The 20,483-nt window shown below is 33.1% G+C and overlaps 6 protein-coding genes across 9 annotated transcripts; 3 read left to right on the top strand and 3 right to left on the bottom strand.

Annotated features, from left to right (window-relative positions):
- Positions 1–118: 118 nt before the first annotated feature.
- Ogg1 (8-oxoguanine DNA glycosylase) lies at positions 119–1,672 on the top strand. Its single transcript, XM_072012599.1, has 3 exons — positions 119–399; positions 552–857; positions 918–1,672. Exons 1-3 carry the CDS (start codon positions 302–304, stop codon positions 1,507–1,509), a joined length of 996 nt encoding a protein of 331 aa, XP_071868700.1. The 5' UTR covers positions 119–301; the 3' UTR covers positions 1,510–1,672.
- On the bottom strand, positions 1,484–2,942 carry LOC139992069 (SPRY domain-containing SOCS box protein 3). The gene is made up of 5 exons (XM_072012602.1): positions 2,816–2,942; positions 2,484–2,674; positions 2,183–2,411; positions 1,889–2,116; positions 1,484–1,823 (listed from the first exon to the last, which is right to left on the bottom strand). The coding sequence occupies exons 1-5, from the start codon at positions 2,901–2,903 to the stop codon at positions 1,672–1,674; spliced, it is 888 nt and encodes a 295-aa protein (XP_071868703.1). The 5' UTR covers positions 2,904–2,942; the 3' UTR covers positions 1,484–1,671.
- Positions 2,943–3,424: 482 nt separating this feature from the next.
- Cox5a (Cytochrome c oxidase subunit 5A) lies at positions 3,425–4,246 on the top strand. The gene is made up of 2 exons (XM_072012612.1): positions 3,425–3,743; positions 3,954–4,246. The coding sequence occupies exons 1-2, from the start codon at positions 3,539–3,541 to the stop codon at positions 4,205–4,207; spliced, it is 459 nt and encodes a 152-aa protein (XP_071868713.1). The 5' UTR covers positions 3,425–3,538; the 3' UTR covers positions 4,208–4,246.
- Positions 4,247–4,789: 543 nt separating this feature from the next.
- Positions 4,790–13,921, bottom strand: Ewg (DNA-binding protein Ewg). 4 transcript variants are annotated; one of them, XM_072012543.1, is made up of 8 exons: positions 13,791–13,921; positions 11,884–12,158; positions 10,312–10,436; positions 9,781–10,206; positions 9,380–9,682; positions 8,827–8,967; positions 8,592–8,739; positions 4,790–7,051 (listed from the first exon to the last, which is right to left on the bottom strand). In XM_072012543.1, exons 2-8 carry the CDS (start codon positions 12,059–12,061, stop codon positions 6,723–6,725), a joined length of 1,650 nt encoding a protein of 549 aa, XP_071868644.1. In that variant the 5' UTR covers positions 12,062–12,158; positions 13,791–13,921; the 3' UTR covers positions 4,790–6,722. The 4 variants fall into 4 exon arrangements, with proteins under 4 accessions (XP_071868644.1, XP_071868643.1, XP_071868645.1 ...); XM_072012542.1 differs by lacking the exon at positions 13,791–13,921 and adding an exon at positions 13,307–13,642; XM_072012544.1 differs by lacking the exon at positions 13,791–13,921 and adding an exon at positions 13,307–13,642 and having other exon boundaries at positions 11,908–12,158.
- Positions 13,922–13,947: 26 nt separating this feature from the next.
- Positions 13,948–15,971, top strand: Coq7 (ubiquinone biosynthesis protein COQ7, mitochondrial). Its single transcript, XM_072012610.1, has 3 exons — positions 13,948–14,082; positions 15,201–15,370; positions 15,445–15,971. The coding sequence occupies exons 2-3, from the start codon at positions 15,214–15,216 to the stop codon at positions 15,873–15,875; spliced, it is 588 nt and encodes a 195-aa protein (XP_071868711.1). The 5' UTR covers positions 13,948–14,082; positions 15,201–15,213; the 3' UTR covers positions 15,876–15,971.
- Shf (WNT inhibitory factor 1) lies at positions 14,718–18,658 on the bottom strand. The gene is made up of 6 exons (XM_072012595.1): positions 18,030–18,658; positions 17,226–17,468; positions 16,959–17,102; positions 16,000–16,152; positions 15,044–15,139; positions 14,718–14,957 (listed from the first exon to the last, which is right to left on the bottom strand). Exons 1-6 carry the CDS (start codon positions 18,181–18,183, stop codon positions 14,731–14,733), a joined length of 1,017 nt encoding a protein of 338 aa, XP_071868696.1. The 5' UTR covers positions 18,184–18,658; the 3' UTR covers positions 14,718–14,730.
- Positions 18,659–20,483: the final 1,825 nt, after the last annotated feature.

The raw sequence follows: 20,483 nt of genomic DNA, 5'->3' as shown, positions 1-20,483 counted from the left end.
TATCTTTTGCATTTTCCTCTACAACTATTCGGGATTTGGATTCGAATTCAAAGTCGAATTTGGCGCGCTATTAAATGCGCACGTGTTTCCGTTATTCCACTTGCACAAATTGCGCGCGGTTTATCTATTTATATTATATTATCTGTTCTGTAAGAAAATAAACGTTTAAAACTGTTAACCCTGTACGAATAATCGAAATTTCTAGTATTACAAATTTCTCCTGCCTTGTATTAAATATAGTGCATTAACAGAAAAGATAAAAATCTATTTGTCAAGCAATACAAGACATTTGGAAAGAAAGATGCACGAAAATGAAGTGAGAACAAAGCATGGTAAAATCGTTTGCTTGTCGTCGGAATTAGATTTAGGCATTACGTTAAAAGGCGGTCAAAGTTTCAGGTAATCTTTTTAATGACATAATTAATCTTTTAAAAAAACATAACCAATATTTTTTTAGTACTTCTCATTTGTCTAACATAATTTTCTCGCGAGCTTTGAAATAACATAGTCTTGCTTCCTACAAATAATGTATAAAATAATTATTTTTATAGATGGTTTAATTACAATAATGGATATAGAGGAGTCTTTGGTGGATATGTTTGGACTCTTACGCAACATGATAATCATCTATTCTACAATGTACAAGGCCCACTAGTAGATTCTAAAAATTATGACGCGATTCTGTCCGACTATTTCAGATTGAACGAATGTTTACAAGACCTGTGTGAAAAATGGACTATAGCGGATCAACATTTTAAAGAATCATTAAACAAAACAAATGGTGTTAGAATACTAAATCAAGATGTTGTTGAAAATGTATTTTCTTTTATATGTAGTTCTAACAACAATATCCAAAGGTTTGTAAGGTAAAATACTTTAATTTATATATCATACGTTTAAATACATCATTATTTTAGGATATCAGGAATGGTAGAAAAATTATGTACGTTCTTTGGTGAAAAAATTTGCTCGATCGAAGGCAAAGATTATTACAAATTTCCATCTATTGAGGCATTAGCAAGCAAAGATGTTGAAAGTAAATTAAAAGAAGAAAAATTTGGGTATCGTGCGGGATATATAGCAAATGCAGCAATGCGTTTGATAGATCTTGGTGGAAAACAGTGGCTTTTAAATTTACACAAAAAGAACAATACATCATATGCTAAAGCTAGGGAACAACTAATTATTCTTCCTGGGATTGGTCCAAAAGTTGCAGATTGTGTATGTTTAATGTCATTAGGTCACTTAGAAGCTATTCCTGTAGACACTCATATTTTTCAAATAGCTAGGACAAAGTATTTGCCTCATTTAAAACAATGTAAAACTGTCACCCCAAAAATTCATGAAGAAATTAGTAACTATTTACGCGAATTATGGGGTCCTTTAGCTGGATGGGCTCAAGCTCTTGTCTTTTGTGCAAAAATTAATGATATTTCTGCTCGTACCAGATCGCGTATCAAACGTAAAAATAGTACAAGTAACATGTCACAAAATCTTAAGAAATTTTAATACTTTTACTTAATATTTTAAAAAATCGGCATATACATTATATTACACGTTTACAAAACTCTATAAAGTTATATGAAACTTTCTATGTGCGGAGGAATAATTCGTTTTTAATGCACATATTTACAATGATCATTTCTATCTATAAATAAGAAATTTTACAACTTATTCGAGGTCATGTCTGTTGTGCACATCCTCGAACTTACATATTTTCTTCCTTTTTCTACCCATACCCACTAATGCAAAGTCAAAGTCATCTAGAATTACATAATTTGTTAGAAATTCGAGTTGATCCTTCTCATCCTCGTCGTCTCTGTCTGAAGAAAAGAACAACATTTAAATTATAAATTATTAATTGTACATTTCTTTGTAAATAACTTACTTGAGTGAGTTTTTAATATATCTGCAAAAATGCTCTGAGTAAGGTACCGTAATCCAGGAATCATAGTTGATAAATATGTTCTATGTGATGATTTTAATACTGACAAACAAGATACTGATAAAGAAGCTGGCACAGAACAGCTATGAGTCAATCTCATCATACTGTATGCAGCTGTGGAACACACCATAGGATATAACGCAAAATCCTTTAATCCAGTAAAGGCAATACCTAAATCATAAAAGTATTGTAATGAAAAATATAAATACGTTGATATTTGCAATATAATGAATTTACCTAGTGGCTTCCTGTTAAGAAAAAATTCTAGGGTACCTCTCCATGTATCTAAGTATACCCCTATTAAGCTACCTTGCCCGAAACAAGCGCCATAATTACGTTTTTTACCAGCATGTTGTATATATCCATGATAAGAAAAACCAAAAGATTCGTTATCGCGCCCAAGAAAGGAACAGAAGTCACGCTCTGCACTATTTAAATTCACATTACTTGTACCAACTCCAACCATCTGAAAATTTTGTATTATTAATAGAAACAAAATGTAGATTACATATCATTAATTTCTATTGAAGATACTTACAACATCGGTTCCATAAATACAAGAAAGCATTTTAACTTCCCAATAATGATGCCTGTTTTTTTCTAATATGTTTGTACCTCTCACAACTGCTGTACCATAACTATGGCCATTGTGAAATTTAACTTTTAAATTATTTTCAGATAAAACGATGGTATATGTATCATTTCCTTTGTCCCATGTCCATTCATGCACTACGTATACAAAAAGATAATATTTATGTGAATTTTAGTAGTATTTGTGAAAAAATTGGATTTACATTATTAGACTCTTGCTAATGCAAAAAGAAAGAAAAATGAAAATCATTTAACGTTATTTTAAATATCTTGTCACACCATTATTTTCTCCGCAACGACAGCTAGTCAGTGAAATACAATCACAGAACCTTGCATACGGCCACATAGGGTTATACTCGAAGTCCATAATTCTGTAATTAAAATATTTCCACTGTCCTTCAACTATTCTTCTACAGTAAATTATCGCACTACACTGTATTATTGTACTTTGATTTACTTATGATTAACGCTAATCTAATGATTGTACAAGTAAAATATTCATACACATAATGGTATCGTGTACAAACACACGTGTAAGTACTTATATATGATAAACTCGTCACAATTAAATTTGTATGTAAATTGTTTAAAAAATATGAAAAAATAACATATAATAATATTATCATAATGATAATGAATAACTCGAACTGTATATAAATGTACATTTTTAGTATTTTCTAAATTTTATTGATTTACATTTGTAAAATATTTAATGTCATTAAAAAAAAAACTAAATAATAAATTATACATATATTGTAATCGGGTTAGTTTTAAAAATTATATACAGTGACGTAAAAGTAATATGAAAACATTTGATAATTGAAACACGCGGTACAAGATCTGCAAGCATGTAAATTAACCGCTTTACTACTTTTAGGTTGGCAGAAACGTTTCGATCGAACTCAAAGCAAGTTTCGTCTTCTTCTGATATTACGCAAGAAGCCAATCGTGCAGCCTTGCTATCATATTCAATTGAATTTTCAGTAACATTTCATCGAAAAAATGTTACGATTTGTGGGAAGACAAGCAAATAATATCATAAGAAATTCTCTACTACCACGCGCTACAGTTGTAAGTCGAAATGTTCGTGCCTCCCACGATGGCCCAGAAGAAAATGAGGAGGAATTTAATAAGCAATACGTGAGTTATCTAAGTCGCCCAAATCTCGATCACTGGGAAATTCGCCGAGTTTTTAACAAATTAGCTGGTCAGTAATTATATCATGCTTTACAATCACAATTATTTTTTAACAATTTAAATGACAACCATTTCGAGTAATTTAAATCGAACAGTAACATTCTATTTTCAAAAAATTTGTTTTCGAATGTTCTTCCTTATTTATTTAAATAGTCAGATTGAAATAACTATTATTGTAGCAATATTATAATAATTGTTCTAACAGTCATTGTCTTTTCAGGCTTAGATCTTGTACCAGATCCAGTTATTATTTGTGCTGCATTAAGGGCTTGCAGGAAACTGAACGATTTTGCTCTTGCTATCAGGATTTTGGAGATGGTAAAGGATAAATGTGGAGGCAGACTTAACGAAATTTATCCTTACATTTTACAAGAAATCAGACCTACATTAGATGAATTAGGTATCAACACTCCAGAAGAGCTTGGTTATGATAAGCCTGAATTAGCGCTTCAATCCATTGATGATATACATTAATTATTGATTCTAAATTAATAAACATAGTATCTACGCTTAGAGGTGCTTTCTATTAGACTTGTCATAAATAAACAAAAAATCAATTTTTAAATCAGGATAAAAGAATACCAATTGTCATGTCTCTTATTAAATCTTGATTTTGACAAGTATTTATCATATGTCGTATCTGTTTCATACAAGAAGGATATTGTTCATGAATTGGAAAAATATATGAAACATGTATTATTTATATATTGCTTTTCAAGACTTAATAGTCTTAATAGATCATGAAACAAAATGATATGTATATATTATATTTTAATTGCAACTTCTATTGGTTCCTTATGTTGCCTTGAAATTTTTAATATTTTTCAAATTCCCTTTTTTTTTTACCTTTTTACATCAAAAGTAACCAAAGCAGAAAGGTGACACAACAATGACATATGTACAAATTACATTGTAAGATACACAGCGGTAAAGTCATGTACACATACATCTATAATTATCTAAAATGGTATTACATTCTTTTCTCAAATGACATTAAACTTAATTTATGTCCTGTGTGATTTCTTACAAACAAGAACAAAAAAATACAACATGGTCTTACATGGGAGTATCAATATATTACATCTTGTATGTAATGGCCATAGTTTTAAAAAACAATATAACAATTAATATCTAGTCATTGTGATCTGTTTTCTACTGATAATTATTAAATTTATCTACTTTCTCCTATAATGTTATAAAAACCTTCTTTTTTTTGGTATCATTCATACTTAATGTCGAGGGCAGTTTGTTGTTTCAATGTTACGACTCTGCTCTTGACATACACTTTTTCAAAGAGAAGACTGTACTACACACCTACAGGAACTTCATGATCATCATTCATGATAGAGACACATGTACTAAAAGATATTAATTAAACAGGTATCACAAATTCATTATTAGTTATCATCTGAAAACAATATATATGTACACACACATACGTATATATATATAACATATATATATATATATAACGTATGATGCACACAAAGTACTAAAAAGTATAAAAATGTAAGTAAAATCGTCAGAATAATGAAATTCATTTTTGGTAGTCAATCACATATGTTTGCAATACTTGATACCGCAACATTGAAACAAGATTGCACAGAAAAAATAATATTCTTCCTAACATTAAATATATTGTATAAAAGTGAGTTGGCATTTAAATGCATGAAAACATTTTGATTTTTTTCATTAATAACCAAAATAAATAGATTACCTGAAAATGAAAATAAAGAACAATAAGCGATTCTCCATTTCTACATTCTGCACACTATCAAAGTAATACAGAATGGAAATGGAAAACTTTAATTGTCATTTTTGTGAAAATTATATATATACTGTTCTTTATAACATCACCTAAAAATAATTTTCTAATATAACATAGTATTAATATGATAAAAGTAATTATGTTTTTTGGATGTGTACTTCAAATCCATATGTCTTATTTTTCAAAAAATTATGTCTTATAGCCTATTTGTACCCGTCAGAAATGCTTAATTTTTTTTCATTTATCTCTACTGTCGATTATTAATGTATATTAATATGTATCGTTATATATCTCTATCGCCGAAAAATGACTCATCTCCATATCTCAATTTATCATAAAAATAGGCTACATATTACATTTTGTTTTAATCCGATAGCCAAATTTGATTAACTCAAAAATTACATTTAGTTCGGAATCCTGATGCTACGAAATGTGAATTCGTTTTTCATTGAACTTCAAAAAGGTTTTTACATATGACAGATCTTTCCATAAATATTTTTGATACCATAGCAACTTTTGAGACTTGATCTTGTCTGAAAAAATAATCTATCATTAACAAGTTCAACAAATAAATTCGAATTATATAGTTTACAGCATCAACTCGTTCAATTAAAGTCCTTTTTAGATCATTAGTTCGATGTAATTAAATTATATAATTTGTTAGTAATCATCTCTTTTGTAAAATAGTTTAACGCAAATTTAAAATTCTTTGGTATATCGACCGTTTTTAAGGACCCGACACTAAGACTAGATGAAAATATTTGTATCCGTGTTTGCTTATTGGAAAATGTTAAATATCCAGACGACGGATACTATCACTATAAATACATCGATGAAACTTTGTATGTTCAACGATTTTCATTCATCGAGCGCCGCAGTATTTTCTAAAAATTAGTACTATCTTTGAGAAATTGAATTACAAGTGAATACTTCTAAGTGTCTACAATGAATCTTGAATACAAATATGATTACATTCAAGTCCAATGAGTCATCGAACATTCAATCATTTTCACTCTCCAAACATATTCGCTATTCATTTACTGTTTCTCAACAAGAGAACACACTATACGATGATTCAGAAAAGACACAATCATCTTCCTTAATATTAATAACACATATCATTTCTAATACTCTCACTCTTCTTCTCATGAACACCACTAATGTGCACCTGTCGCATTTTGGTGTTAACATAAAAGCTTTGTATTAACTATGTAAAACGCTTTATTCTGGACTAGAGACGGCTTGTTGTTCACTATCCTCATCTTTTATAACTTCGGCTTGCATAGCCTTTGTGAGGACATTAGCATCTTTCAATGATATTACTTGAAGAACTTGATGTTCACCTGTGGTGTTTATCATTGTCATAGGATGCCCTTGAATAGTGACAGCTTCAATGCTAGTTTCCCCACTTCCAGGCTCAACCTTTGGGACTTGAACCATTGGTGTGACTACTTGCATCGTACCGTCACTTTGAATATTGGCAACCATAGTTTGATACATACTAGCAGATACTGGTACTGTTATCACTCCTGAGACGGAAACAGGATAGCCTGAAACAAAGAAGTAACTGTCCTGTGTTCTGCCCCTGACCAGGCATTTTTCTCTCTGTATAGCAAACTGGGAATTAAAAAGTCAAACTTAATAATTCGAAGAGCACGTATTCGTACGTGTATTTTCGATATCGACCATTTTTTCAGATTTGTGCGTTCATGCTACCAGTTTACGATACAGTCAGATTTGACGGGCTATACGTTTTTTCTAAAACTTAAATGACAAGTTAAAAGTATATTGTTCTATACAAAGCTAATAAAAAAATGTTAGATTAACAGGGTGTGCTAAAGAAAAGTAGATATACTTACTCTATGTGTCAAATATTTAATGTAATTGAAAAGATGAATACTTTTGTTTTCACATTTAGCATTATCTTTTTTTCTGGCACACCCTTTTAATGTAATATCATTAATGTGCAAACATAATTCTCATCTACACTTCAGAAAAAATAAGGCATTAATAAAAAGCAACAGATGTTTAAGCCAATCTGTAAGATCAAGTATGGACGAGCATAAATTATACAAATACGAATTGTTTTATTAAAAATAATTTATTGATTCAAATAAATTAGAAAATAGCAATCGTGAGTAGCTTAAACAAAGGCTGCGAAATACAACAGCTATAAAATAATAAAAACATCAACAAAAAATACTCTATGTACAGCAGTTTTATTTCTCTTTGTTTTAATTAAAGTAAATTAAAGTAACCAATTTTCGATAATAATGGTAAAGTGATTGTAAAACAGGGACAGGTTCTTTATGTGATCATCAATACCTTCCTTTATTTTCTCGTTTAAATTTAAAATCTTAAGAATCCATGTGAACCGATCGATTCTACCTGTTTACTTTATAACGTACATACTTTAAAAATCTTTAAAAATCTGTGTATCTAAAGCTTTCCATAGTACCAACTATACATGCAACATTCCAATATATAAATAAATTGTAGGCTTCATGAATTGCTTTTCAGTATATAAAAAAACAATATGTACATGCATATACGGTACGTTCGAATTTAATTCTATCATTTGTATCATTTCATCTAGCCCCTGTTAAAAAGTTCTTGAATTTTATCTTATCTCAGAAAGAGAATAGTTTAAAAATGTTATAGACATATGTATATATACAAAACGACACAATATTAAGAGCAACTTCTCTAGTTTCTCTGTAATGTTTCTTTACTTATCACACGACATTTAAACGTAAATTAATTCATAAAAATCAATACATAAGTGCCCTGAATATTTTTTTTTTTTTTTTGATGATCTCTTACATGTATCATGGATTCTTAAAGAAGAAATTAAAATAAAGCTGTGCATAGCTCCGAATGAAATTGCATATGTACAGTATCAAAAAAGAATAACTAATCGATATTCTACTTTCGTTGTACAAAGTAGTAGAACACGTAGGTATTTTTCTTGAATGGAGCGTAGCAGACAGCATGCAAAACAACAAAGGATCCTGGGCCAGTAAAAATCAATTCACTGTTCAAGTAGCTCCTGGCCGGCGACGGTGCAGAGCCTATAGAAAACTGTTTTACCGTGTCCATCTTCTCCTGTGAGAATGATTTGACCATCTTGACCTAATGTTGCTTCTGTAACGCTGTTTAAATCGACAGCGACACTAGTACCTTCCCCACTGCCTGCTACTTCAGCGAGTGCTTGTACTTCTCCTTGACTTGTATGGATCTGTAGATAAGAAAATTCATTCCCATTTTAAAACTTTGCTCCTAAAATAAAAAAGGAAAACATAAAAAGTGGTTTATGATAACTTACGGTAGCTACACCTTGAACCTGAGCTGTTGTACCATCTGGTAGTGTAATTATTGGGTTACTAGGATCAACTTGGATGATTGATACGGTGCCATCAGGATTCGTTATTGTTTGTAAAACTGCCGTCGGATATTGAGCCGTCATCTAGAACACAAGAACAAAATATTAATTATGATGGCCGAATCACGTGTCTTTTTAAATATTTTAAAAAGCAAGATATGATTACAACTGAAAAAAATGGTGAAAATTTTACAGAAGGTACAATCAAATAAAATGTGATTCCAAGTATGACGAAAACGACTACAGAAATAAAGATAGATTAAACTCAAATAAGGGAAACCAAACACATGAACATAAACGCAAATTGCATATAAAGGAATTTCAAATTCTAATTCTTCTTAATGTAAAATCAGAATTTAAAGAAACGCCATGATCTCACAATGTACTATCGAATCTTGCATCAAATTTGATTAGACTGAAACTGTACTAAATAATTGGACTTTTTTCAATCACGTTGTTTCGATCAATTCTTTTTTTGTACTCTATCCACTCCCACCTGAGTGGCAGTGGCAAGAGTTGTAGTAGACGCGGTAATGATTTGTGCTGGCGAAGAGTTTCCCTTAGATGAATCCGTGCTGCTGAGGCGAACAACTCCCACCGTCTGCTGTTGTTGCTGCGATTGTCCACCTTGCCCTTGGCCGGATGAATGTGACGGATGCGACGAGGAATGAGGAGTCGATTGTTGTATCAGTACATTGGATTTTTCATCTTCTTCGCTGAATGCAGGTAGAAGATCTTCTCTTCCATGAAATTTATAACAGTTTATTACAATTTGTCTTAACGCATGTGTCCAAGAAATCTAAAAAAATACATTAGAACAAACATTAAGTAGTTTAGAAAATTTATATATACGAAATGAAAAAAAGTGTTCGAAGATTCTTTGAAATATCTACAAACCTTCTGTTTCTCGTCTTCAGACCTTGCATCCATACGCACATTTGCCCAAGGAAGTTCTTTTGGCCACCACGGTGGCCGTGTACTATCTCTACCCCAACCAGGTTTACCTCTGCCTGTAGAATACTTTAACATTAAAGGGATGAATGCTCTGAGTTGAGCTTGAGTCATTTTTTCCACGGGTGTTGGTATGCCATCTATTATAAGAGGTGGTAATTCATATAAAGATGGATCGTCTTGTACTGGTGGCGGAGCTTGTTGTGCGAGCGCACTTTCAAGTTCTTCCATTATAACATTTCTTAAATTTTTTACTACATCCTCTAACGGTTTTGCTCCAAATACTTTATAACTACTGTTTGGCTTTCCTGGTGTAGCTACTAATACTACTGCCTGTTGTCCAACTCGCGTTGCAAACTCATCTATAGTTTGCTGTAAATAATATATATTTAATAAATAATAAATAAACAAATAAATGATAAATATTTAAAGGCATACAGATAACAAGATAAAACATAGCAATGTGTATATACTTACTCTAAGTTTTCTTAGGAGTCTGTTTTGTTGCCTCTTTCTAATGCTGGGATTTGTTTCAAAGCTATGAGGTCGTTTCCTTTTTTTCGCTGAGACAATAGCTGCGGCAGCAGCTACGCCAACAGGGCCTAAATGTGCAAATTATTAACTATATGTTTTCTAATTTTACAATCCCACACCAATTAAAATGTCAGTAAAATATCAGTAATATTAAAAGATACTGAAGAAAAAATTTTAATTTGTGTGATATTTCCAAAATATTTTTGTTAAAACATTTTTATCCTATTCACGTATATGTACATATGTGTATAGATATTTTACTGACATGTCAACATGTATCTTTAGTTCATTCAAAACAAGAGATGCAAAGCAGTAGTGATATGAAACGTGCTTGATATCCAAGAATATATTATACATATATTAAAATGAATTAAATTTATACATGTATATATATGTATATATAGAATTTAACATTATGTTTTACAACAGTGAAATGAAAGGTATTTGAAATCTAGATAAATAATATATTCTTGAATTTTTTTCGATAAGGTAAAAATGAACATCTACAAAATATTACATATTTTTCTATAACATTTAGGGAGTAAACATAACATAATAAATTTATTACACAAAGTGAACACAAATTTAAATGATAAATATTAAGCTAATTTCTAAGCTATGATATTTTAATAAACACACAGGAAAGATGATATATATGAATAATTCTAAATTTGCAAGTGAAAATTACTGCATAAAATGCAAAATTAAGATGTATATAAAAAACAGTGTTTCCATGTATGTAGAATATTAAAAACATGAAGCAAATAATATTACAGCACACAAACAATGTAAAATGCATTCAATAATGGTATTTTCTGTCAATATTTTCTTTGTAATTTGTATTATGAGTACTTATCTTGTTGAAAGAAAATTAGAATGATAAAAAAATGAGATATAAAAAAAGGCAAAAAAAGAAAAGAAACAATAAATTCATGCTGTACTGTCAATGATGTAAATGAAAAAAACAATAAACTTATGTATTATCTTTTAAATGACTTAATAAAACCATAAACAACTAAAACTATTAACCATATTAGGGCTCCATAGAGAATCTTCTCATAAATGTATTCTAGTTTAATATTTAATAGTTACCAGATTAGATGTATCATTGGCAGGCAGTATTTTACTTCTATCTTTCTATTGATAATAAATCAAGGTAACTTCAATTCTATGTATCTCCATATTTTTTGATATAATTATTATAATGTTGCAAAAGAAATGTTCAAAGAATTGAATAATATTATATAAATTATACTTTAATACTTTATATATTATATAAAAAAATTAGAATAATATCCATTATTAACATTATCAATTATAAATTGAAATATATCAATCACAATCCAAAATATTTAATTTATAAACTCCTTTACTTATTTTTTCCTTGTGCCTATGTAATGAGACTTGTTCATTTAACATTATTGGTGCACCCTCTATGTTACTTTCCTTTTGTAAATGAAAATGATTAGAATATAAATAACTCAAAAGGTGAAAAAGCAAAAAAATGGAAATCACCATTAGCGTGTTTGATTTGCCAACCTGCAGCGGCGAGCTGGGCCGTCACATCATCATCCATAGCAGCTGTCAGAAGGTCACCCTCCTCATATGTTTCAGACCCACTACTTGGCTCGTCATCGTCATCATCTGAGATTCTATCCATTGTGCCAGGCTCTGCACTAGGCAGAGACACCATCTTTTTGTCTTCGTCCGTGTTGTCTTCAGTTATATTGCAATGCCCCGTCGAAACAGATGCCAATCTTTGATGTTTTATTTTCTTTCTACATCACCTCCTAAATCAAAAGAAACAAACTTATATGAGAAATAGAATATAAAATATGAAATATAAAATATAGAATAATAGACTGTCTCTTGTAAATGTATAAATTTCCAAAACAAAGTTGTCTTCCATAATGTTTATAAATTTACCTTCTGTTAAGCTTACATAGTGATATTATTTAAATATAACTACAAAATAATGTTCTTTTAGTTATATATAGAAAATCATTTATATTATTTATAGGAAGGAACTTCAATGTTAAAAGAAATGTTGAAATTTACTATGTTCGTATATATAATAAAACATAACAGTACAAATAACTCTAGATCCAACAATAAAAAAGATGATAAGATTGTATATCAAATAATATTTTAAGAGCAATTAAAATAATGATATCATTATCTATGTATCATTAATTGATGATATAAAGGTAGGAAAAACATAAACAGATGTTCTTACTACATACACATGAACTATAAAATATTACAAAGTATAATAATGACATTGAATACATAAGTATTTCCATGTGGAATACTGCATGATGATTAGAGTAGATAAAAATCCAGGATAATGATACTACATACGGTCAAAATTTGAGGAACATAAACAATGAGTTTCAGGCGGAAGTGTTTCCCGCGCGTACGTTTAGGATCCCCACGCATGATGAAACGTGATGCTATAAGATATTCGCGCTAAACGTGAGACAACATCGTGAAAAAGGAGCGCGCGGAAACAAATTAACGTAACGTAAATATGTGAACGTCGTCGTCGTCGCCGTGGTCTGTGCATAGACATAGGATATCGGTGATGCGCGGATGAAGCGTAGCGAACCGGTGTTACACTCGGGGTGACAGCGAGCAACAGATACATATTTGTTGGATGAATTTGACAGGCGACGCGACAGACGACAGACGGCGGACAGGCAGTTAAGAAGAGTGGTAAGAGCGTGGCTTGGCAAAGCGTGACGAGGTGTGAGAGAACAGAGAGAGAAGATGCGCCAAGCCGCGCACACGGCGCGTTTATTTGGTGGATACTTGGGGGGGCAATGAAAATGCGCAGGGCACACGCAAAAGAGACCACCTCCGGGGCCGCAAAGCTCATGACCGCGGTACCGCGGAGCCATGGAGCAGGCCCAGTGAAAATCGCGAGTTGCGTACGCACCTTGTGTGTCCCGTGAGTGGTCACCCGATCAGGGAGGGCTCAGGGTTTCGCGTCTGCGGGGAGGCCGCCGTCGGCTACGCTCTCTCACCACGCCCTACGCTCGCGTCTCGCGGTCTCATCTCGCCACCCGTGTTAAACGCTCACCCGCACAGCACCACCACCGTGAGGCTAAAACGCGACCTTCTACCTCACCGGGCGTAACTCGCGTGTACGTCGCGCCACGCCACAACAACACACACAACAGCCGCCATAGACACCATGGCCAGTTTCGCCAGCAGCCGTATCGATCGGCTACGCGGCCCTCCATCTCCACCACAACAAACGCGGCAGCGAGGCGGCCATTTTGAGCGAGCCTGCGCGGTGCACTCCAAGCAGACGATGCGAAATTGCCCTTATTTCGCGAATAAGCAACATACGCGCATCGCCCGGTCCCTCAACGATCAATTACGTGCTAATAACGCACCGATACTTATTCGGCACTCACCGATTTCCCCTCAGAATCCGCAAAAAGGTACCAGCGACCACGGAAACACGAACACCATATACATGTATATAGATCTGGAATAACCTGATTGGCTAGTACCACTGGGGTACGCGTCATGGCGTCCATCCAATCTATCTTCTTATTGGATCCTGAAACACGTGACTCTTGCTCTCAGCGTCCCTGGAACGATGTTGCTGAGTTTCAGTCTAACCTAAAAACTTGCACCATCTGAAACGGCAAGAAACAATCGTTTGTTGTTTTGACGTTTTCTATTCGAAAGACTTTATCCTGGGTATGCAATTCCTCTTTCTATTTTATTGTCTTTATAGCGATACTCTTTTCTTACGTTTTCGTAATGAGAAATTTTTGTAAATTGTTATCGAGTTATAAAGTTCGAATCTTAAATACGAAGGTAATTTAAAGAGACAACATGTAATCTTATGACATCAACAAGGAAAAATACCAATTACAAGAAAGAAAATATATTTCATTTTTTTTTTTTTACAATCATTATAATAAATTTAACAATATAAAAGTATATTATTTAAAAATAATATTTAATAGTATAAAATGTTGTAAAGCAGCTTTACATATCACATCTGGGGTGGGGTAAATTACTAATTATACATGTTAGTTTAGTGGTATCAACCAATTGGACTTTAAAAAAAAAATATATATATACTGTTATTAAATTTACATAGTAATACTTTATAAAATTAATGATTCGTAATTTTCTGAATACATATCTAGTATTGTCTTAAGTATAAAGATTGTTAAACTAAATGCGAGGTTTGAAGTAAAAAATGTCTTAAACTCATGAATGAATAGAGTCTAAATAGAATTCAAGACATTTTGTAATTTTATGTTAAATAAGAAATCTTGTTGCATCGATCCAATTGGCTACAGGCCAATACCACCAGTGAAAAATATGTTTTTACTTTCAAGCCCATGGCTTGTTTTTATTGCACAGTTTTCCAAACCAACCAGGTTCACAAAGACACGTATTATCAGGTTGACATGTTCCATTTCTACATGCTCTTGTGCAGGCTGAGCGTTGTGGAGATCTTCTACCAATTTCACAATGATCTCCTTTGAAGCCAGTAGGACATCTGCACACATTGTTCCCTTTGCATTTCCCTCCATTTAAACAAGGAATTACACACTTTGCTAAAAAAGTGAAAACATATTTATTATGAAGCCAATACTATTATTTTAACCATTAGTAGTTACATTTCTATTATAATTTTACTTACAAAATTCACAACGTAATCCAAAATATCCTTTTGGACATTCGCAAGTATCTTTTTGTATACATTTCCCACCATTTAAACATTTTTCTGCACATATACCTAAAATTAATTGTGCTTTAATTAAGAGAAAAAAATTTGTGTCACAAACGCTTTCTTAAAGTTTATAGAAAAAAATGCTGCATCTTAGACAGCTTGGAATTCGATTGGCTAGTACATCAGCAGCTTCAGGAGCAACTAGATCAGAGAAATTATTAGATTCAGTTATAAGGGTAGATCATGCTGGAGAATTAGGAGCTGATAGAATATATGCTGGACAAATGGCTGTTTTAGGTATAAATATACCGTAAATATATACCAAGATGTTGTTTCTTTGGATATAAATTTAACACAGGTATATAAGACAGGTAGAACATCTGTTGGTCCAACTATTCAACATATGTGGGATCAAGAAAAGGAACATCGTGCAAAGTTTGAAGAGTTGATTAGAAAATATCGTGTAAGACCCACTGTTCTAACACCTATTTGGAACATTGCTGGGTTTGTTCTTGGTGCTGGTACAGCACTCATGGGAGAAAAAGCAGCTATGGCTTGCACCGTAGCTGTTGAAACAGTGATTACAGAGCATTATAATGATCAATTACGTGCATTGATGGAAAGTGATGAAAAAGTACATGAAGAAGTTTTAGAAATGATTAAAAAATTTCGTGATGAAGAACAAGAACATCATGACACTGGTCTAGAACATGGTGCAGAACAAGCACCATTCTATCAAGCTTTAACAAATGTTATTAAATTTGGTTGTAAAACTGCTATATCAATATCCAAAGTTATATAAATTATATAATTTGTTAATATAGTATAAAAGTGTAACGTTAATAAAATATTTATAAATATTAGTTTGATTTTAAGTAAATAAAATATCTGTTTTATATATATATCTTATTTTGAAATCAAAATACCTCCTTCACAATATGGTCCTTGAAAACCTGGTGGACATGAACAAACACCAGGTGCTGTACAATTGCCACCATTCATACAGTTTGGATAGCACAATGCCTTTTTACAATGAGGTGGGCCTAAATATCCATCTGGACAAGGTCCAGGATTAGGTTCTGCAATGAAAAATATTATGTAAAGAAGAAATTCATTTGATATCAATAAAAAGTACAGGATTTGAATATAATAAGTGTAATCATAAAAGTATTTTTTAGTAATATTGTATAAATTCATAAATAGTACAAGCAAATATCAAATTGGTTCATGCATAAATTTTATCTTGTCTTTTACCTTTAGACCATAAACAAATATCGTTCATTGCAAAGGAACACAAGACACATTGAGCGATTATTTTCTGCTACACCTACATAAGTTTAAGCAGATAAATGCAATTACTTTCATTAATAAAAATTTTAGGATACATTCGGATCATTCAGAATCATGCGTTCATTGATTTGAAGAAACTATTTTATCGATTACAGATCTATGATATAAGCGGATAAAAGGATCTACCTTCATGCTAACCGGAAAGCGTTATACACAGTTAAAGCTTCCCGCAAAATATCTTTTATCGAGTTGTATATACAAAGATATATTTTGTGCACCGATCGGACAGAAACACAATCGAAATCATCGTCAATTCATAACATTTCTCCTACTCCACATACATCATTATTACAAAAAATGTTTGCTTCTATCGTCGTCTTTCCTTATCTTTTTGCAAAGAGCAGTTTTCATGGTAATGAAACAGTTGAGATTTCGATAGTTTCTAATTGAAGTGTGTAGCAAGTTGAGCAATGAATTATTGCTGATACAGAACTCTGTGAGTGCGGGCAGGCGTGCACACACGCGCGTGGGTGTGTGTGTGTGCGTGCGTGTGCGTGTAAAAAGAGATGATCATGGGCGCGATTGACGCACTCACCGCGCACGGCGCATTCTTTTCTCAGGTTAAGGCGAAGGGGTGTTCCGTTTAAAGGTTTTCCCTTACGACTTTCAATCATCAAACCGATGCCTAATTGCGCAATGCCCGAATTATTACCAGAACATGGTAATAGGACGCTGAATTCTGCGAATTTAATGAACATTATGCATTTATTTATATACGTAGGCATTAAATTTAATAATTTTTTGTTAATCGATTAAATTTGTTGACTGAAAATACTTCGATAAATAAAAAGACATAAATTACCCTTGGGTCTCTTGGGTACTCTTCCTTGCGTTTTGATCGTGATATATGGTGTTTTCAGGATTGTCTCGTCGAACGATTTTAATCGATAAAAATTATAATAATATTTCTTTACACCAGACTTCCATGTAAAATTCACGTACGTTACTTCGCTCGGAATAATCGGTAATTTGCTTTCGAATTCTGGATCCAATAGATAAGGCAAGACCCTACCCTCCGTAATCGCGAATATCTCCATTTCAACCCCTAAACGAAACAGAGAAGGAAAGATCGATTGTAACTTGTTACATGTCATACATATTCATGTGGAGTGATGTTGGAATAAATTTAAAGAAATAGGTTGCTACTCTAATACTATTTATAGAATAAATAAATACAGTATATCTATACTTAAACATGAGAGAATCACATAAAAGATATGTATATATATATATGAACAATAATGAATGAATCTTTATCTTATAATGAAAAAATATAATATCATATAACATAAACAGATATATGAAGTATTTTATAACATAAACTAGACATAAGATAAAAAATAAATATTGTCCCCATATACTAAAATCATGAATAAGTGAATGCCACAACAGCATCCCAAAAAATGGCAATTTTATCGATATCAAATAAATTCTTTAGAATGACAATATGTATTTTCTTCTTCTAATATCAATATGATAAGAATATTAAGAAGAACAAAATACTGTAGGAATGAAATAATACAGTATATGCAAAAAGAAAAATGCGACTCCCAACACGGATGGATATTCGTGGCGCGATAGTATCGATACTCGTAAACCAACTTACCGCTGAACATTTTGATCTGTTGCTGGTCGATCCATAGGGAGATGTCACCGGTTGGTTTGTGCCCATTGCCGGATCGATGGTGATTTCTCGCGGCCGCCGTGTCCAGGAGCAAAGCGATCGCCGCCGAGACCAGGGCGGCTGCGGCCCACTGCATAATTAACGACGTGCCGCCAGGTGTTGCACGGTTTATGACTAGCCCCCTTGTGGCTATGTAAATCTTTCTCTTTCTGTGTGATTCTTTGTAAGCGTAAGCTATTCGTTGGTGTATGTGACACTCGTGTGCCTTGGTGTGTGCAACCCGACGGAACACGCCACGATTCGACGCGTGAAATTTGGGATTTCACGGCGAGACTCGAGACGAACGAGCACGTTCTCACGCACGCAATCTAATGAGCTGACACAACTCAGAGAGACACGTATGCGAAGCTTCAATGGGGATCAGATCTCGCGATCAAGGGAACGACCAACGACCGGTTGACCGACGACCAATTTCGCCGATGCCTCGCTGTAGCTTTCTGCCAGCTCTGTCGATAATGCAGCCGTACGATCACACGACGTTAAGTCAACAAGACGCGTATGCACACGTTCGTACAGGCCGCGTTGCTGCGGCAAACTGACTGACTGACTGACTGACTCAATGAGAAAAGGTCTACAGCAGCCCGTCTTCTTGCTGTGAGTCCGAGAGCAAGATCTCTATCTCTTAAGGGGTCCCGATACGTTTGGGGATAAGGGTGCGTGCACAACGATTTCCAGAATCGATATTCGATGCTTCTTTTGAAACTTGACCGATCATACTTTCTGACATAATCTCCATTGGATTTTCTTAACTTCTTCTTTGACATTTTTAATATTTTTTAATTTTGCTACGTTGTTTGCCACCGTGATCTTTCATTGTTGACAAAATGTATTGAATTTGCTGAAAATATGAAAAAATCATTCTTAATCCATTGAATATTTTTTTATTTGTTGAGAGAAAAATAAGAACAGGGCATAAAAAATCGTAGGTCATAGTAGTAAATATTTGATGTTAAGAACAGCATCGAAATATAATATATAAGTCCTCATTGAACAAAGTTGTGAATTTAAATTTGAATTGATTCGAATATTACATTGATTGCAATTCATAATTACAATACAGCCATTGTCATCAATAAAATCCATCGAATATCGAAGATAAAAAGAATTCATCTAAATACAATTATTTGCATAACAATCGCGATATTACAAAATTCTTTGTATTCGACGAGTCTGTGAATGATCTTATTAAAGATGGACGTGTTTCTTGGAGAGATAAATATCTGGTATTTATTTGGTAAATCAAAGACAGTCCTGTTGACGTATTTTATGATCTATCAGTCGATATCAATTTCCTCGGGACTCGAATATTGTATACGCGGATATATGGAAATCAGAATTCGGATTAGCAAATAAGGTGAAAAGAAATGGGTGGAAGGAACCAGTTTTTAAACGTCTTTGGCCGGGTTCCTCCTCTTCGTTTCTTCTCTCCATTCTCTTTCGTACTTCATCGTCTATTCCCCTCTTTGTCCCTCCCCCGTCTGTCTTTGCATTCGGCAAAGAGAATTCACTGTTGCAGTGTGGACTTTGTTCCCAAGCTTGACACCAAGCCTGCTGTTAACTTATCTTTCGGTTTCTCTGGAATCTCTTGAATAATCTGTGAGATGTCAGAAATCGATCAGATACGAACGATCGACGACGAAACACTTCAAATATTTCGCATTTCGCTATTTCGCACAACTGTTTCAAAGTAACATACTCTATTATTCCAGGACTGCTCTTACATCTCTGGCAATAAAAATCTTGTAGATGGAACAAAATCTTTAAAACTTACTTTTGGTCAGCTTTTCAATAAGAATACATATTCCAATCCGCGTTAAAAAGGGATTACTAATCACAAAAAATATAGAAGAATCTTCTGAAGTATTAAAGAGACTGCTACGAAAATTAAATATAAATTTATCAAGTATTTTAAGTTTTTATTGTAGTTTCTATTACATAATACTTTTGAGACATATCTTAAAAGATGAGCGAATTTCAGGATGGTATTTCATCGTTCTCTTGTGGTGTAACTCTTCTTAGTTACTACGGTATTCTTCCCGTCGAATGTTCGACCACATTTCCATGGTCGTTTTGCAATCCGTTACAAAGGCTGGCTTGTTAGGTATCGTGGTATATACGACATGCACGATTTTACACTCTGGCGCTTGTGGTCGGTCAGGCCGCAAACATTTTTCGCGCCTCACAGAGACGAGCAACTCTTCGCGACGCGATTGATCTTCCGAGGAACATGCCAGATCGTCGGAAACTTTCTACAAACAGGTGCAGGTGACGAAAGGTACACAAGACGCTCTCGATATGTACTGGTTATTTCACAGATATATATACACATAGATATATGCGTAGAGATAATATGGTCGAGAAAAAGTACACTACAAA

Source organism: Bombus fervidus, chromosome 11 (assembly GCF_041682495.2).
Source record: "Bombus fervidus isolate BK054 chromosome 11, iyBomFerv1, whole genome shotgun sequence".
Lineage (NCBI taxonomy): Eukaryota > Metazoa > Arthropoda > Insecta > Hymenoptera > Apidae > Bombus > Bombus fervidus.
This window is presented reverse-complemented; position numbering and strand designations above follow the sequence as displayed.

Bases quoted from the DNA above. Each gene is read 5' to 3' on its own strand.
- Ewg (XM_072012543.1), bottom strand. From the start codon at position 12,061: ATGGTGTCTCTGCCTAGTGCAGAGCCTGGCACAATGGATAGAATCTCA. The intron at 10,437-11,883 runs GTGATTTCCATT...TTGCACATTTAG, and splicing joins GCAAATCAAACACGCTAATG to GCCCTGTTGGCGTAGCTGCT. The intron at 9,683-9,780 runs GTTTGTAGATAT...GTATTTTTTTAG, and splicing joins CTGAAGACGAGAAACAGAAG to ATTTCTTGGACACATGCGTT.
- LOC139992069 (XM_072012602.1), bottom strand. From the start codon at position 2,903: ATGGACTTCGAGTATAACCCTATGTGGCCGTATGCAAGGTTCTGTGAT. The intron at 2,412-2,483 runs GTAAGTATCTTC...CAAAATTTTCAG, and splicing joins GTATTTATGGAACCGATGTT to ATGGTTGGAGTTGGTACAAG. The intron at 2,117-2,182 runs GTAAATTCATTA...TTTATGATTTAG, and splicing joins TCTTAACAGGAAGCCACTAG to GTATTGCCTTTACTGGATTA.
- Cox5a (XM_072012612.1), top strand. From the start codon at position 3,539: ATGTTACGATTTGTGGGAAGACAAGCAAATAATATCATAAGAAATTCT. The intron at 3,744-3,953 runs GTCAGTAATTAT...TTGTCTTTTCAG, and splicing joins AGTTTTTAACAAATTAGCTG to GCTTAGATCTTGTACCAGAT.
- Shf (XM_072012595.1), bottom strand. From the start codon at position 18,183: ATGCAGTGGGCCGCAGCCGCCCTGGTCTCGGCGGCGATCGCTTTGCTC. The intron at 17,103-17,225 runs GTAATTTATGTC...TTAAATTCGCAG, and splicing joins AGTACCCAAGAGACCCAAGG to AATTCAGCGTCCTATTACCA. The intron at 14,958-15,043 runs GTAAGTAAAATT...TCACTTTTTTAG, and splicing joins TGGATTACGTTGTGAATTTT to CAAAGTGTGTAATTCCTTGT.
- Ogg1 (XM_072012599.1), top strand. From the start codon at position 302: ATGCACGAAAATGAAGTGAGAACAAAGCATGGTAAAATCGTTTGCTTG. The intron at 400-551 runs GTAATCTTTTTA...TTATTTTTATAG, and splicing joins AAAGGCGGTCAAAGTTTCAG to ATGGTTTAATTACAATAATG. The intron at 858-917 runs GTTTGTAAGGTA...TCATTATTTTAG, and splicing joins TCTAACAACAATATCCAAAG to GATATCAGGAATGGTAGAAA.
- Coq7 (XM_072012610.1), top strand. From the start codon at position 15,214: ATGCTGCATCTTAGACAGCTTGGAATTCGATTGGCTAGTACATCAGCA. The intron at 15,371-15,444 runs GTATAAATATAC...TATATAAGACAG, and splicing joins TGGACAAATGGCTGTTTTAG to GTAGAACATCTGTTGGTCCA.